Source organism: Psammomys obesus, unplaced genomic scaffold (genome assembly GCF_907164565.1).
Source record: "Psammomys obesus unplaced genomic scaffold, mPsaObe1.curated_primary_1811, whole genome shotgun sequence".
Taxonomy (NCBI): domain Eukaryota; kingdom Metazoa; phylum Chordata; class Mammalia; order Rodentia; family Muridae; genus Psammomys; species Psammomys obesus.
Window position 1 is genome coordinate 1308993 of NW_026596088.1, and position 17288 is coordinate 1326280.

The 17288-nt window shown below is 52.0% G+C and overlaps 2 protein-coding genes across 4 annotated transcripts in view; both read left to right on the forward strand.

Moving 5' to 3' along the window:
• Positions 1-6679: 6679 nt before the first annotated feature.
• On the forward strand, positions 6680-15199 carry LOC129691346 (keratin-associated protein 10-10). Its single transcript, XM_055627447.1, has 4 exons — positions 6680-7306; positions 7902-8045; positions 8284-8439; positions 14763-15199. Exons 1-4 carry the CDS (start codon positions 7301-7303, stop codon positions 14874-14876), a joined length of 420 nt encoding a protein of 139 aa, XP_055483422.1. The 5' UTR covers positions 6680-7300; the 3' UTR covers positions 14877-15199.
• A 239-nt stretch (positions 15200-15438) lies between these two features.
• Positions 15439-17288, forward strand: part of Aldoa (aldolase, fructose-bisphosphate A) — a 5133-nt gene continuing 3283 nt past the window's right edge. Inside the window, exon 1 of one of the 3 annotated variants that reach the window (XM_055627446.1) lies at positions 15439-15512. The gene's annotated coding sequence lies outside the window, so the exon portion shown is untranslated. Of the gene's footprint in view, positions 15513-15791; positions 15815-16625; positions 16785-17288 lie in introns of those variants that run through there. The other 2 variants (XM_055627444.1, XM_055627445.1) reach the window with 2 other exon arrangements.

Genomic DNA, 17288 nt, shown 5'->3' on the forward strand with positions numbered 1-17288 from the left:
GGCAGAGGCAGGCGGATCTCTGTGAGTTCCAGGACAGCCTGGTCTACAGAGTGAGTTCCAGGACAGCCAAGGCTACACCAAGAAACCCTGTCTCGAAGAAAAATAAAAAATAAAAGCAACACACAAAATACATAAATAGCAGTGTGAGCCAGGTGTGCGAGCACAGGACTTTAATCCCGCCACTCGGGCCCCCAAGATGTTGTCTGGGTGTTCTGTCTGTTCGCTTGCTTGCTTTCATCTTTCCTTTGGTAACCTTTGCTGGCTGCCAGGCCCAATCTAAGTTCTTAATAGGTCATATCTATTGCCCTCACAGTTCCCAAGAGACGGATGCTCCCTCGTCCCCTGCGCAGGGTGACAGGCTCCGAGGCGTGTGCTACTTCTACCTCCCTGCACAGTTAGGATTGGTTGTTTGTTTGAGGGGGTGTTGTTTTTGTTTTGTTTTAAGACAGTTCCAGCCTAGAACACGCAGGGGTCTGCCTACGTCACCTTCCCAAGTGCTGGGACTAAATGGGTGCCCTGCCACCCCCGCCCACCCCCTTCTTGTTTGTTTGTTGGGGTTGCTGTTTTCAGATTTGTGTGTTTGCGTGTGTGTGCGTGCCTGCATACCTTTATATGGACCACTTGCCTGTGTGCCTGCGTGAACCAGTAAAAGCTAGAACAGGGCACCAGACCCCTGGGAGCTGCCCTTACAAGTGGTTGTGAGCAACTGTCTCGGTGCTGGGAACTGAGCCGAACCCTCCATTTTATTCTTTTGAGACGAAAGCTTCAAGTGTTTCAGGCTAGCCTTGAACTTGCTATTAGGTAAGTTCCAGATCTCCGAGTGCCAACTGGCCTACTTTCACAGCTGGAGTCTGAGCCTCATGATGTGAATTCCAGAATACGATCTGGCACTGTGGATTGTTAGCTGAGAATGACACGGCTGAGCAGTGGTTAGAGCACTGGTCGCTTTTCCAGAGGACCTGGGTTCTATTTCCTGCACGCGCATGGTGGCTCACGCCTGTCTGCGACCCCAGTTCCAAAAAGATTTCATCCCCTTTTTGGTCTCCACGGGTTCCAGGCACCAAACACTACCCAAATGTGGGCAAAACCCCCGTACCATAAAAACCATAGTAAAATAAACATTTTTAAAGCGGAATGCCAGTATCACTTGTAAAAAAGCATTGTAAATCTGGCCAGGTATGGTGGTACACACCTTTAGCACAGCACCACGGGGATTTCTGAGTTTGAGGCCAACCTGGTCTACAGGGTGAGTGCCAGGACATCCCGGCGGGGCACAGAGAAACCCTGACTCACCACCACCACCACCACCCCCCAAAAAAGGAGAGAGAATGGTAAAGGGGAGCTTTTGCCTAGCTACAACAGAAGTGTGGAAAGGGGCCCAGTGCCGTGGCTCGTACCTGTAACCCCAGCATTCGGCAGGCTGAGTGAGCAGAGTCACTGTCAGGTCTGTTCAAAGCTGGACTAGGCTGCAGAGCAGACCCTGTCTCAAAAAGAGTGGGGGGGGATGGGAGATGCTTCGTGGGTAAAAGTGCTTGCTGCTCAGGCTGCTGAATTTGACCTCCGGATCCCCACCACCACCACCACACAAAGGTCAAAGAAGAAAACCAACTCCACAAAGCTGTCCTCTGCCTCCTGCTGGCACTGTGACACACTCTGCCAACCCCACGGGCACTTACACTCACATGGCACCTGCACTCACACACGTAAACCACACCCACAGTACCAGTAAACGTTTTTTTAAGAAGGGGGCGGAATAAGCAAAAGCATAGAAGGGGAAGTGGAAGGAAAATGGTGTATTTGAACAGGTGTGTGTGTGTGTGTGTGTGTGTGTGTGTGTGCGCTCTTGCGGAACTGGCATGCCACCTAAAATAAACCCAAGATGGGGTACCTCCACCCACTGTGGCAGCGCAAGCGTTCCAGAGGTCTTTGGCCACGCAGGCTTGTAAAAGGATGTGTAAGGGACAGAGCAGCCACCAGCCTGGGGCTGGAACCAGGAGGCAGCGTGTGCAGACCTCGGCCTCAGGTGGCTTCAGGAAGGTCCCTCCCTCAGCCTGGCTCACGGGGGAAGTCTCTCACTCCCCACCCCACCCCAGGGCTCTACCACCCTAGCAAGCAGACCTGTGGGCAGGTTCCTCTGGGCCTGGGGTTTACCATTTCCTGTTGCTTTGGGCTCCCTTGTCCAAAGGCTTCCAGGCTCATCCTTAGGAGAGCGCGAGGCTGTGGTGTCCCAGAGGCTGTGAATAAGCAACCGCTGAGCACCCTGTAGTGTCTGTTTCTCACCTGACACTCTGGCCTGGTGCCAGGGCATTCATTATTTAGTTCTTTTGTTTGTACCTGTCCTGACTCAGTTCAGCTCCAAGCAAGTCTGGTTCTCCTCACACCACAAAAGGCTGAGGTGCACAAAGGGTGACGGAAACAGACAACCATGGATTTACTAATCTGTTCTTCCATGGTTTTTCGGTGTGATCTTGGCTAAGTTTCGGAACCTGAGCCTCTGTCCCATCGCCTGGGTCTGAATCCTGGTGTTGCCGCTCTCTTGCCAGGAGTACTGTGTGACTCAACTCCCCAGAGCCTTGGAATGCTTAATTACAAATAGGGACACCAGCAGGAACTCTACCGAGGGCTTCTGGGAATGATTTTAAAAGGTAGGCAATGAAGCACAGTTCCCACGTGAGATCTCACTGTGGTAGCCATCACTGGCTGACCGATTACTTGTTTTCTAGGGGACTCGGGATTAAAGCCAAGAGGCTTGTGAATGCCTTGAAAATACTCTACCATGGAGACACCCTGCCCGCAGCTTATGAGACAGAACTTGACTGTGTAGCCCAGAGTATTCTCAAACTAAGGATCTTGCTGTCTTATCCTCCCATGTGCTGGGACCACAGGTATGAAAGCCAGCTAACTTGGCCTGGCCCAAGTGCATCTTCTTCAATCCTCCACGGTAGGGTCCTAGACAAAGGTCTTTCAAATTAGGGATGCTGGGAAACTTCTTTCTCTCTCCCCTCCCACCTCTGTGTGTGTGTGTCTCTGTGCGTGTGTGCGGCTGTGTGTAGATCCGCCCATGCTACAGAATTGTATGTGGTGATCAGGGGAGTCAGTTCTTTCCTTCCATCTTTACGTAGGTATCTAGGGTTGAATTCAGTTCATCAGACATTCGAGTATGGGCCTGCTGAGCCATCTTGCCCGCCTAAGAGCCTTTCTCCTTATCTAGAAGACAATATTGTTTGAAAGCCAATAGAGGGCTTGAAATTATTAGATCAAAGTCATACTTGCTTGACTCCCTTCTCAGAGTCCCATCCAAGACTGCAGAAGCTTTTTTTTTCAGCTGCTGGTCCTTCTATATTTCCCATCTTTCATCTAGCCCATGATGATGGGGAACATGGTATCCTTTTCTTGCTTTTCTGGGTCAGTTCCACAGTATCTGTGATGCTATCTGACATGCCCAGCTTTGCACTTCGGATAGAAGGAGCCATGGCAGCTACTGGCTAACGTAAAGTCAGTGTTTCCCTACCTCCTGCTGATGGCAGAATGTGGGTAGAAGTGGGGCCTCACTTCGAGGCCCATATATCATCCCTCCAATTGGCTTGTCTGGTGCACTGTCTACCCTCCCACACACCGGAGGAGCCAATGGTGGGAGCAGAGCAGCCTCAGCAGTGAGTCTGACCACTGCAGAGCTTTGGTGTGCCTGGGGCCCTTGCCAAGGCTCACATCTCTCCGTTGGAACGGGCTGAAGACAGGCAGGGAGGAAGCTCTGGAGCATTAGAGGTCTCTCCTACAGCAGAGATGAAAACTGGCCTCATCCCGGTCCTTGAGACTCAGAAAAAAAAAAAAAAAAAAAAAAAAGATCTCAAGGAGGCAATCTGATACAACTTCAGATCGACAATGCTGACATCAGGGATAGCTGAGCACTTGTCCTCTGTGCTCAAAGTCATCCCTGAGAGGGCTAGAGGTGGCATAAGGAATGGCTGGGATCCTGTCATTACGACTGAAGGCTGAAGGGGGATTCAGGACCTAGGGGCTATTGTGTGACAAAACTTTTCCTAGGAAAACACACATATCTACTCACCTCAGATAAGGAGCCCAAGAAAGACCAAAGTACAGACATCATCAAAGTCCAGCTTGGTGAACCAATGATTTTCATTGGGGTTATTTACAGAAATATGGGTGGGGGAATTACTTACAAAAGCAGAAATTGTTGTGGGGTCCACTTAAATCCAATATAATGCAAACATCAGGTCAACGCAGATGACAAAAATTTATTGTAATCAAGCTGCTATTGATCGACCAGGTCCTTAGAATAGACTTGGGAGCTGAACTGCAATGCTAGAGGGACATTGTACAGCATATTTAAAGGATGAAACCATAAAGCAAGGGGGAGCAGGATGGGCTGTAGCATTGCCTGATGATATTTTGACATAAGGGGTCGAACAGGGAGTTTCCATCAATCAGGATAGGAGTAGATTCCTGGGCCTGGGAACATAAACTTAGTTTGACTCTGCCAAAAAGATGGAGAAGTTGCCCTTGAAATGTCTGGACTCAGACAACTGTCTCCTTACAAGTTGTTCCTGAGATGTCTGGACTCAAACAACTGTTTCCTTACAACAGAAGCTGTTCAGCTATTAGGAAATGCCTCGCTCCCTTAGGGCCTGTGACCTTGAACTTAGTTTTCTCCCTATGATATAAATAGAGTCTGAAAATGAAGCGGTAGTACTTAAGAGTAAGTTTTGATTGTTCTTAACAAACTGACTCAAAGACAACTACATCACCAAAGCCTACCCCAGGATAGGTGACAGCTCACAAAGCTGGGAAGCTGGAACCGGCTGCACAGCCAGCAGGGGAGTGTCCCTTCCAACTCCAGTTGGTCTAAATCTACTGGTCCCAGGAGTCTTCTTTACAGCTTCTCTGAGAGGGCCTCTCAGCTTTTATTGCTTACTCTGGGAGGGCAGGAACTAGTGAATCTTCTCAGATTCAGGGACTTCCTGAAACTGTTTTGAATTGTTTACCTTTCTGTTTAAAGAGCTTCTGTGGAGGACCCAATGCTTCAGTCTCAGAGGAAACTGTTACACAGTAGAGGAATAGACCCTGACAATTTTGTAGCTTTCTTGTAATATAAGAAAGTCCGTGGGTCCTGGCAGTGGTGGCCCATACCTTCAATCCCAGCACTGGGGAGGCAGAGGAAGGCAGATCTCTGTGAGTTCGAGGCCAGCCTGGTCTACAAAGCAAGTCCAAGACAGCCAAGGCTACACAGAGAAACCCTGTCTCAAAAAAAAAAAAAAAAAAAAAAACAACCCCCCCAAAAAAACCAAAAACAACAATAACCAAAAAATAGAATAAAATAAAAAATAAATGAAAAATAAAAAGGAAGCGGGGGGGGGGACAGCTGGGGGCAGTAAATCAGGAAAGGGAAGGGAGGCAGGTGTGTGGTGATACTGTGTCCCAGGCCTCCACAGGAGTTGTGTCTCTGAGTGTGTAACCAGAACAGTGACTTAGGGAGCTGGGTACATTGGAAGTCAGGGGCACAGAGCGCCATATAACACCTTGCCGGCCAGTAGAATCAGACTTGGATTTGAGTGGTTCATCAAATCAGTGAGTGTTGTTTTCTGGAAGGTCCCAAGTGCTAGAGCTTGGGCCGTGGCCAGGAATCAGAAGCAGCCCAGTGCTAGCAGTCTGACCCAGGGAAGAAGTTCAGTACCCTGCGATGAGGGTACTGAGTAGAGGGTCCAGAGTAGACAGGCCAACTCAGCATCTTCCACCTGAAGTTTCCAGCAAGGGCCTGGAAGCCAAGCACAGGCCTGAGGGATGAGGAAGGAGTTCATCAAGAGAAAGAGAGGGAAGGGTGTTCTAGGCAGAGGCTCAGCATCGCCAAGGCTGCAGAGCTGAGGCTGTGCCTGGGCTCGGAATCCCCGCAACAGATCTTATGTGCGGCACTGATCAGGCACAAGCATATATATATATATGCTCATCCTGCCTTCCATAGAATGTCAGCAGAAGGGAAGGAAATTTGCTTTGTTCTTGGAGCTCTGGGGGGGAAGCCGGAGGATGCTCAGAGTGGATGGCGTTGGGTTTGCTCAAGTTGCGAGTTTCACCCTGCAGCCAGTCAGTGGTTCTTGGTGTTTCCAAGCAGAAAAGGAGTAGGGTCAGGTGTGAGCATGAGCTGGCCATTCACACCTTTAAACCTAGCACTCAGGAGGGTTATGTCCAGACCAAACTAAGTTACATAGTATGAATTTCAGGCCAGCCTGGGTTACAGAAGGAGACCCCATCTTGGTAGACAAAGCACAGACGAACGAGGGGGGGAATAGATACGACCCGGTTGATAGGAAATCACTTTGACAATAATGCTTCAGTCTCAGAGGAAACTGTTACACAGTAGAGGAATAGACCCTGACAATTTTGTAGCTTCCTTGGGTCCTGGCAGTGGTGGCCCTTACCTTCAATCCCAGCACTCGGGAGGCAGAGGAAGGCAGATCTCTGAGTTCGAGGCGGGGAAAGATTAAGGCTGGTGAAGTGAGCCGGGCTGAAAAATACTGACTTTTCCATACAGTTAACAAGGAGCCTGTCTGGGAAGGAAGGATAGGCTTTGTGGAAGATGAACTTGCTGATTACTGTCCCCTCACTTCCAGGCTCTTATCTCGGGACGCCTCTGCCACTCAGTCAGAGCAGGGACGTCTTCGTCCTTGTCTCCAATTAATCCGTCTCTGACTCCTCTCCAGAAAGTAAAGTTTGGAAACACAGTATATGTCCTTCTTCGTAGAAGAGCGAGTGGTCCCAGCATCCGACGAGGCTCTGTCCTGAGCTACCAGTGGTGAGAACTTGCTGTTTCTCTCTAGCTCCGGAGGGAAAGCCGGGATGATGGCGATTACCTCAGGTGAGTGGTAGAAGAAGGCAGGGCCCGTTCAGTGAGGCGGGAATAGAGAGTTTGGGTCTCTGCGGCCGCCGTAGTCACAGCACTGTGGTCCCCATGGCAACGGCAAGAAGCAGCGCCAAGCTTCTGGGCGGTGCTGGCGCCTTGGCGGTTCGGACCCGAGGCGGCGCGGAATCTGTAAAACTGTCGGTGGCCCCGTGGTTGTGGCCTCGTGGCCCGAGGGCGCCGGAACCTGGGGACCGTGGAGGGCGCGGCCAGGCCGGAGGGAAAGGCTCTGGATCCCCAGACCCCCGCCAGTTCAGTCTCCGTCCGTGGGCCTCAGGTTTCCCAGACAGAAAGAGAGGAGATTGGGCGCCCCGGCCCAAGGGTACTCGATCTTTGAGCCCGGAATCTTCTCTCTTCTGCAGCTCCTGAACGGACTGGTTGCCCTGCCCCATGGACGTGAGTCCAGGGCTCCGCTCATCTGCCTTTGAGCTCGGACCGGGGAGGGAGCTTTCTAGCCAACAAAAAGTCTTCTGGCTCCGGACAAGAGCTGAGACTGTGCCCGGGACGCACTTCCCACGGTGGCAAGATAGTTTACTAAGCGCGCAGGACAGGCAGAGGCCTAGGGGCCAGAGAGAGGATGGAGCCTCTGGGAACAAAGACCTCATCGCGATTGCAGGGTGGAGGGAGAGGAGGCCTTGGGTGGGGAAGCTTTGTCCCTGAAATAAGCAGTTGTCTGGAGCCATGGGTGGAGATACCAGGGAAGCTGGCGTGGAAAGAAGCAAGTTGGAAGTGGGGCCAGAGCTGAGTGCTGGGAAGGCTGTCATCCTGGAGACAAGATACAGAAATCTTAAGTAGGGAAGTATTTCCACAAAGGGCAGTATTTTGCAGATGACTCTAAATTGATAGCAGGTACTTGACAATAACTGGGCATGGCCGGGGACAAGCTGGTGAGTCAGGGTGTTGCTCTGTTGAGTCCTCACCTCCTTCTGTGGCCCACCTGGCATCCCTGTGCAGGTCTTCCCTTTTCACCTCTTCCTCTGTGCTTGTTCAGACCTCCTCTGGCCCGTGGGATCCAGCCCCAGCTTCCATCAGCAGCCCTTCCTTGCGGCTCCCGATCCCGGCCATCGTCTTCATCGCAGTGGGTGTCTATTTGTTGCTGCTGGGCCTGGTGCTGCTGACAAGGCACTGCTTGCTGGTGAGGAGCCTGGCGGGGAAGGAAGGGTAGGCTCTGGGGAAGAGCAACCTGGTGATCAGCATGTCCCCTGTTGCCATTTAGTCAGAGCGCTGCCCTTTTTGTGGGACGGGGTGGGGAGGGGTCTGCCTCCCTGTCACCACTTAATCCTTGCCTTGCCCCTGCCCGGAAAGTAAAAGTGGAGAGTTGTCTGTGCCTCCCCCACCGCCTGGCCCAGATCCTGAGCCTTGTCATCTCCTAGGCCCAGGGCTGCTGCACAGACTGCAGCTCCCCTTGCAGGAAACAAGGTGCCTCGGAGACCCAAGACTGTTGCTGGAGCTGTGCAGAAGCCTGCGACTTCCCTCTGCCCAGTCCAGCCCACTACCTGGATGCCTGCTGCCCTCACCCCAGCGAAGCTGTGAGTTCCCCTCTTAACCCACCCTGCTCCCTCTGACCTGCGCATGACCTGGGCCTTCATTTTCTTTGTTCAGCACATTTATTAGGGAGCACTAACCCTAGGGCAGGCACTGTTCCAGGGACTGAGTCATAGGCAGACAGCTAAAAACAACATATCAGATTGTTTCTGGTGATGAATGGTTCTTGAAAGAAAGGAAAATATAGGATGACAGCTGGAGAAAGATGATCTGTGTGACAAGCCCAGTGCATAATCAGGACCTATTTATTTACTTACTTATTTATTTTTATTTTTTTTGGAGACGGGTTCTTATATACTGGGCTGGCCTTGACCCTCTTGTTTCTGTCTCTCGTGTCCAGCTTACAGGTGTGCACCATAACATACATGACTTAATTGTAATTTTTTCACGTTTATTTATTTATTTTTGTTAGTTTAAATTTGTGAGAGGAAAGCCAGGTGTTGGTAGCACACGTTTTCAGCCCCAGGCAGAGGCAGGCAGATCTCTGAGTTCGAGGCCAGCCTGGTCTACAGAGTGAGTTCTAGGACAGCCAGGGTTACACAGAGAAACCCTGCCCCAAGAACATAAAGTTGTGAGAGGAATCTGTGTCCAATGGCCTCTGCAAGAAACTCTCTTCAGACTTTGGCATGAAGCCAGCCGCTGTTTCCGTGGCTCTGAGCTACCTTTCTCCAGATCCCTCTGTCTGTGCTCAGTCTGTCACCAGGGGTCACTGTGTTATTTCTCTTTATACACATAAGCACATCTCGTGCCCAAGTAGAATTAAATTTCATCTCAGCCATAACCACTTTTAGTCCTAAGAAGGGCCATGTGTTCTTTTCGGTTCTGGTGACTCGCTTCTAGCCAGCAAGAAGGGCCTGGGACCATAGCTTTCCAGACATATTTGCCTTTTAGATGTCCTGTTCCCAGCAGGCATCCACAGGTGCCAAGATGGTGAAAGCTTAATTTTATTTTTTAAATTAAATTATACTAATTATGAAGCAAGCTGGATTTTTGCTGACGTGGTTGTTGTTCTGTTGATTTGGTTGTTTTTGATTTGCTTTGCTTTGCTTTTTTTGAGACAGGGTCTTACTATGTATCCCTAGCTGGCCTGGAACTTTGTGTGTAAACAAGGCTGGCCTCAAACTCACAGAGATCCTCCTGCCTCTGCCTCTGCCTCACTAGTGCTGGGATTCCATGTGGGTTTTGTAATAGAAAACTATGTTCCTATTACAAAAAGTATTGTTTCTCAATTATCCATGTAGAAAGGCAAAGTGAGAGAGCATTTGGCCAGCATCATAAGAAGCCAGGGGAAGGAGGGGTGAAGGGAGACATGAGGAAGGAACGGTCTTTTTCTAGAGCGGGCTCTGTAAAGTTGTTTTATTTCCGTGTGACCGCCATGCATTGCTACCCCACTGGCAAAGATGGAGCCTGTCACATAGACTGCTTCTTCACAGCCGCTTCAACTTCATACTGCACTCTGGCCACGTGCCTATGCCTGAACGTGGAGCTATAGGTATCATTCCGCTCCTCTAGCAGAGGACTAAGATGGCTGAGGGATGGCTGTGGCTTCCCCAGAGCCGCACACCAAAGCCTCGGCTAGCAAATTGCTCCACGATTTACGCTGCACCTGGATTGCCGGGGGAGAAGCTGACCCACACAAGACAAGTTTTACATTTGTGGGTTTAAAAATGTTCGGTGTGATTGACCACCTTCTTAGACAGTGATTATTCTGAGCGCAGAGAATCAGACAGCAGCGTTCTCTTCTCTTCTCCTTGGTGCGGTGACCTTCCCTCGCAGGGAGGGTCAGTAGACTAAGCCGCAGTAAATTCATGACTTGGGTTGAGCTGTTCTGAGTCTCAAAACAGATGATGAGGGCTGGAAGTGTAGCTTAGTGGGTAGAATGTCTGTCTAGCATGCAGGAGGCACTGGGTTGACCCTGGCACCACATAAACCAGGGTATGCGTGCCTTCCTCTGGGCCACAGGCAACAAATGCGCAAGTAGTGCACAAACAGAACGCTCACACACACGAAAGAAAAATAAAATCTAAAAACAAAAATCCATCCTTAGTTCAAGGTAGAGCTACATAGGAAATTCAAGGCCAGACTGGGCTAGCTACCCTATCTCCAAACTAAGTATAAGGGCTGGAAAGATGGCCCCGCGGTTAAGAGCACTGGCTGCTCTTCTAGAGGACCCGGGTTTGATTCCCAGCAACCACATGGCAGCTCAGAACTATTTGTAACTCCAGATCCAGGAATCCGAAGCCCTTTTAATGTCTTCTGCAGTTTTGCAGCTAAACACCCACACATATGAAAAAAGTTTAAAATAAATTTAAATCTATGTTCAAAAAGAATTATAATAAGTAGGGTCATGGTGGTATATACCTTTAATCCTAGCCTCAGGAGGCAGAGGCAAGTGCAAATTCAGGGCCAGCTGTGGCTTCATAGTGTGAGAGTAAGGGGCTATCTCCCTTCGGATAACCTGCTTCTGGTTGCCCACACTGACCAGGAGGTGGGCTTCCAGGATGGAGTTAGGGAAAAAGCGGGCTTTAGGTTCTAAGAACTCCTATCTTAAGGAGTTACAGAATGAGTTATGGTCCTGAACACTCTGTTTCCTTCCCGATGTCGACATCTTGGTCAAACTTCTTAGGAAAAAGGAAGGGGGAGGCTGACTGTGTGAAGACAGGGTCTCCCACCTGTTGGTCCAGGGCTTCAGAACCCTGTGCATCTTATCCCATCCAGTTTCTGCTGGATCTAGGAAGAGATGTAGAATGACCACGGAGGGCCGGGCAAGCTTGTCCTGCCCTTCATCTGTCTTTCCTCAAAGAACACTGAAGGGCCTCTGTTCTCTAGGTTCCTTATAGTAGCAATGACAGCACAAAGGTCACAGGGCTTGTCTGTTCGCCAGTGTAGACACTGAGGCTCACAGAGGCTTGAGTGATGCACTCGCCTGGGGTTAAATAGATGGGCCAGCCAGCCCACAAACCCAGGGTTTTCTTCCTGTCTTTGGGAGACCTGCTTGCCGAACTGCGTTGTTAGGGTGGAGTTCCTTTAGTTCTTCCCTTTCTCGTGTGTGCAGTGTACACGGAGCCAGTGTGTGAGGCTCCGTGCTAACCCTGGGCGCTCAGTACAGATAAACCAGACGAGAGCCTGTGTTCCCAGGACTGTGGGGAAGGGCAGGGATAAATAAGTAGACAGTTATAGGAGCAGAGGAAGGACGTGACATGCAGCCTTACAGGTCAGGTTTCCACGGCCTCGGCACAGTGGGTCTGGGGTGTCTGTACTTTTTAACAAGCTCTTGTAATTCCAATGTACAGTAGAATTAAGAACTACTCCTAAGCCAGGCACAATGGCGCGGGCCTGTAATGCAGGACTCCTGGAGATAGAGGCAGGCGGATTTCTGTGAGTTCGAGGCCAGCCTGATCTACAAAGCGAGTCCAGGACAGCCAAGGCTACACAGAGAAACCCTGTCTCTGGAAAGAAAACAAAAAACAAATGACTGCTAAATCTGGGCACGGTAGCACATGCCTTTGATCCCAGCACTTGGGAGGGAGAAGCAAATGTGAGTTTGAGGCCAGTGGGGTCTGCATAGTGAGTTCTAGGCCAGCCAGGCTACATACCGAATGGGGAAAAACACAGTGCAGAGGGAAACCAGAACCCGGATGACAACTCCCTTCACTGAGCACTCACTAAGGATTTCATTTCTGTCCATTGACACTCTGAAAAGTAGGTGCTATATCTGTTTCAGAGATGAGGAAACTGAAGCTCGGAACATGATTGAGCCAGGCAGAATTCACACATAGGTCTTACTGACTCTAGGGCTTGAGCACAAATTAGCCAGTAAGAAAGTCCAAAGATAAACGCCACCCAAGAGCCTATGGAAAGGCAGGGTTAGCATGCTGCAGAGTCCTTGTTTAATGTCCTTAAACAGCAGAGTTCTTCCAGAAACCTGTGCTTGTGAGACTCAAGAACTCCATTAGCCAGTTATTAATGGCTGGACTAAGCCCTTCTGTGAACAGAGCCAAGAAATGCTTTTAATACCCTCTTTTCTGAGGTGAGGGCAGGGGATTGTTCTGCCCAGTGGGTCTGTACAGAGTGATGGTGTGTGGTCCTCTGGAAACCCACAGACCCACTTCATCTCCAGAGATGCCTCCAAACCACTCTTCATCACAAGAAAACTGCTTCTCTCTCCCTTCCCAGTAACTCAGCCCAGTTTAGACCCCTTTCCCTGTAGCTGGCTGGTCTCCTACCCCTTGCTGGAGCCCCTACTGACAGCTGATCTCACTGGTCATCTGACACCGTACCCCGAAACCTCAGCTGTTGGAAAGGTCATTTCCCTATTCCTGGCTTGGCCCAGTCTCTGATTGAACTGTGCAACTGGTTGTCACTAGCTTTGCTCGTGGCCTCAAGGAGCCAGTCTTCTGTCACACAGCCATCCTGGGTGTGTCCACCCCAGTGCCTTGGCCTGCTGCCCATCCAAGCCTGGGGCAGTTGCAGATCATCCCTGACCCAGGTTAAAGGAGCTGTGGATTGGAGGGGTGAATGGCCCTGTCTCTCAGGACATCATGTCCGTAAGACAGACATCTTTCCTGGGGTTGAGAGGCCCCCTTCTGCCTTTGCCTCAAGAGGGTAAAATGATACGCTTAGCTTAATTCATACATTCAGCATTTAGCTGTGTCTCAAACACCTGCTGGGCATGAGTGCTCACACTTAAGTAGAGAACATGAGACCAACTGTCCTTTGCCTTTGAAGCCTTAGCATGAAGCCGACATTTCTGGCCTTGGCAGAGTTGGCACAGGGGAATCCCAGGCTTGGAAGAACCAACTCTAGACCAAACCAGTTTCTCTGGCTGCTTGTATTCTTTTGGGAAAATCACTCTGAGCTTCCGTTTCAGTTTTTGTGAAGATCACGCTGCTCTTGTCCCCCCACCTCACCCCTCAGCTCTGTGTGCCTCCATTCAGGGTAGCTCGATAGTGGAGCGCTTTGCCTTGGTTTCTGAGGTCCTAACTTCCAGAGAAGAAGGTGTCAGATTCCCTGGATTTGGGATCTGGAGTTAGCATGGTTTCGAGCCACTCGTAAGTGCTGGGAACTGAACTCAGGTCCTCTGGAAGAGCAACCCTCACTCTTAAGCAGGGAGCTATCACTCCAGCCTCTTGGGTTGGTTTGTTTGGTTCTGTTTTTCCTGTTGTGGTTTGTTTGTCTTGTTTTGTCCTTTAAAGACAGATCTCATGTAGCTCGGGCTGGCTTGAACTGCTCATCCTTCTGCCTCATCTCCCTCAAGTCAGGACACCTGGCTCAGAGAGGGTTCTTTTCTTTTTTTGTTTTGCTCTGTTTTGTTTTTTGACACAGGGTCTCTCTCTGTCAATGGTTCTCAACCTGTGGGTTGTGACCTCTTTGTGTGTGGGGGGTCAACTTTTACCTAAGACCATCAGAGAACAAACATTTATATTGTAATTCACAGTAGCAAAATTACAGTTCTAAAGTGGCAACAATTTTTTTTTTTAAGTTGGGGGTCACCACAACATGAGGAACTGTGTTAAAGGGTCACACTAGTAGGAAGGTCTAGAGCCACTGCTCTGTGTAGCCCTGGCTATCCTGAAACTCCATTTGTAGACCAGGCTGGCCTTGAACCCACAGAAATCGGCCTGCTTCAGCACTGGGAAGTGAGTGAGTTCCGTGACAGCCAGGTCACACAGGGAAGTCCTGTCTCAAAAGACAGCAGAAACCCCACAAAGGACACCAGAACCCCCCAGTGCTTGGTAGGTTGAAGTAAGAGGACTGTGGTAATTTTGAGGCCAGCCTGGGTTTCATAGTCCAGACTAGCCTGAGCTATAGAGTGAGAGCCCATCTCAGAAAGGAAGGAAGGAAGGCAGGCTGGCAGGCAGGAAGAAAGACATATTGCAATTTGGTTTTATACCAGCGAAGACGTCCCAAACCCAGAAATTATCTTCATGAGGATAGAAACATGTTTCCTGTGTCCTGACTTCCTCTTGGCTGCACAGGCCTCTGAGAGTATAACTATCTCTGAGCTGGACGCTGACATCAAAATTCTAGCCAGACTTAAAGCCTCTTCTTCCCTGGTCCACTCTTCTCAGCCCTGTGGTGGGAAAGAGGACAGAGCCCCTGAGTCCTGGAGCTTGGAGGCTCCTGACCGCAGAGGGCTAGAGTGTGATGTCACTGCTGGTCTCAGCATGGAGAACTGCGTTGTCTCCAATGCTATCCCTGTTCCACTGGGCAGTGGGGCCTCCTAAGCCCCTTTGTTCCCTTCTGCAATTTTAGGAAAGCAGACAAGTCCGGGTACTGCTTCATCCACCCTTCTCTTCTCCCTCAGGGTTGGGCTCCTAGCTGCCCTCGCTGCTGCCCGTTGTGTGACTGTGCCTGTGCCTGCCAGCTCCCCGACTGCCAGAGCCTCAACTGCCTGTGTTTCGAGATCAAGCTCAGATGAAAGATGGGGTTGGGGGCCTTCTTCTTTGGGGAGTGGCCAGCCCTCAGGGTCCCCCCTGTAATGGCCCTCAGGACACCACTACTAGGCTACTGTAATTACAGATGGCAGGCCCAGCCTAACTACCTGAGACCCTTAAGTGAAGGGCCCGGTTCCCTACAGGGCAGGGTTCTGAGAGCCCTTGGACATCTGAAAAGGGGCTGGTGTTCTGGCCAGTGCCCCTGCACCTGGTCAGTCCCCTCCCCCTCCCTTGATAAACTGTTGTATGTGAAGGTGAGGATGCTGGCATTGCTCACCCAGGCAACAGTGTGGGAAGGCACTGCCAACCTGGAATATCAGGATAAAGGCACAGTCAGCCGCACCCTGCCTATAGACTTCTGTTTACTTTAAGAGGTGAGTATCTTGCTTGCATCTGCTCTCCTTATTAAAAAAAAAAAAAAAAAAAAAAAAAGTGCAGCCACCAGCAGACAGACCCAGAGTCAAGGGAGGAGGGGTACACCAGAGTCAGTGGGCGGCAACGTCTAGATACAAACCACCGATCTTCACTTCTTGCTCCGCCTTAGAGATCCAGGACCCGAGGCTGATTTCTCGACCACCAAGTTCACTGTACTTCCAAGGAAGAGGTTCTTCTAAAGACCGGTGAGTGGGAAGTGGCACCTCCTCCTCTCCAGGCAAACCAAAGCTCCCTCTTTCTTCCCCCACGCAGGGGCCCCACGCTGGCATGAATGTCAGGAGCCTCAGGTTTCCCTAAATATAGGTCCCTGTCGCGGGATTCGTGCTGGGGAAAGGGCAGGGGTTACCGAAAAGGTCCGGGACACCGTTTCGGGGGTGTGGAGGGGAGGGGTGGAGGCCAGGAGTTGCCTTATAACCCAGCCCGTCGCAGCTCCCGGCTCATCATCGCCGCTGACCAAGCTCTGCGGGCTTTTTCCACAGCGTCACAGGTGGGCCGCTGGCCGGATCTTAGGACGGCAATGGGGCTTGCGGAATGGGGTCTGGAGGAAACCGGGGCCCCTGAGCGTACGTGGGTGGCAGAGAGCTCGGAGACGGAGTCTTATTTTGGAGAAAGAGATTAGGTTCGGGTTAGACCAGTCTGGCTTGGGCCAAAAGCTGTCAATCATTTCCTCAAACATGGTGTGTTTAGCTAGCCTGTGGCGACTCCCGCCAATCTGCTACTCCAGGCCGGACCAGGCGAAGCCACTGTCGTACGGATGTGGCCGGCGAGCGGGTCGGGGCAGGCTTTGCCTGCGTACCCTGGCAGTGCGCCGCCCTCTCCGGCTCTCCGCGCCTGCTCGGCCCGGGGAGGCACCGAGTCTCAGCCCAGCGCTGGAGCGGGGGCAGGCCGGCGCGGAACCTCGCGCTGGCCTGCGGTGACGTCAGGCTGCAACTGCGCAGGGCGGAAGCCAGGGGTCCGGGAGGGGAAGCGAGCCACCATCTTACTCTGACACCCCCACCTCCCTACCCCTCCACCAGCCCGCATTCCGGCTGAGTCACGATGGTCGCGCGCGCGCCAGGCGGGAGCTGGGGGGTGGGGGGGAGGGAGAGCCCCGGCGACCGGAGGGATGTGGCTCGAGTCACGTCCTCCCCGGGCGGAGGAGGGCTCGAGCTCCGGGCGCTCATCTCCTCCCCGGCGCCGCCTCCTATCCCAGTATCTTGGGGCGGTGCCGCCGCGCACAGTGCCCGCCCGTCATTGGACGCCTCGCGTGCCAGCGAGGAAAAAACCCTGCAGGGGGCGGAGCGGCGCCTTTAAATGCCCGGGACTCCGCCTCCCGTCCCCCCCAGGCCAGCTGAATAGGCTGCGTTCTCTTGGAACGCGCCGCAGAACGGGGTTCTGGTGACCCTAGCCGCGTTCGCTCCTCAGTCCTTTCGCCTACCCACCGCCGTCCTCGGCAGAGCCACCCACTCCCGTGCCAGGTGAGCGCCACCGAACACGTGCGCGGGGCAGGGGCCCTGGAGGAGGGTCTTGGGCCGCTGCGGGCAGAGCGGGCATGCGGAGCCTTCCTCGCCGCTGCCCCTCGCCTCTCCCTCCTCGGCCCCCACGCTCGCCCTCAGCCTGGGTTCTCCAGCCTGCGCCGCGGAGGTTCGCTGCGCCACGCAGCAGCTCCGCGCGCTGAGTCATGCCGGGGGAGGAAGCAAGACGAGGTGGAGGAACAGACCCCTTTTTTATTTTTTGCAAGAACTCCCCGCCATGCAAAGCATCAGGGCCCCATTGCCTGTTGAGAGATCTCAAGAAGCGATGGGTGGGAGGGGGGTCGGCTCGTATTCCGCCTCCGGGTTCCCGCGATGGGGTCGGGGAGTTTGGTTCCTTTCGGGGGAGCCCCTGGGAGAAGGGGAAACTCCTCTGCTGCCGCTCTCTGCGGCCCGTTAACACTTTACTATCTTTCCTTATCTTGTGACCTTGATTCTGAGCTTGGAACT

What these genes read in the sequence shown, in the direction of transcription:
- LOC129691346 (XM_055627447.1), top strand. An exon ending in TGACAAGGCACTGCTTGCTG is followed by an intron (nt 8,046 to 8,283) that starts GTGAGGAGCCTG and finishes GTCATCTCCTAG; the next exon opens with GCCCAGGGCTGCTGCACAGA. An exon ending in GCCCTCACCCCAGCGAAGCT is followed by an intron (nt 8,440 to 14,762) that starts GTGAGTTCCCCT and finishes CTTCTCCCTCAG; the next exon opens with GGTTGGGCTCCTAGCTGCCC.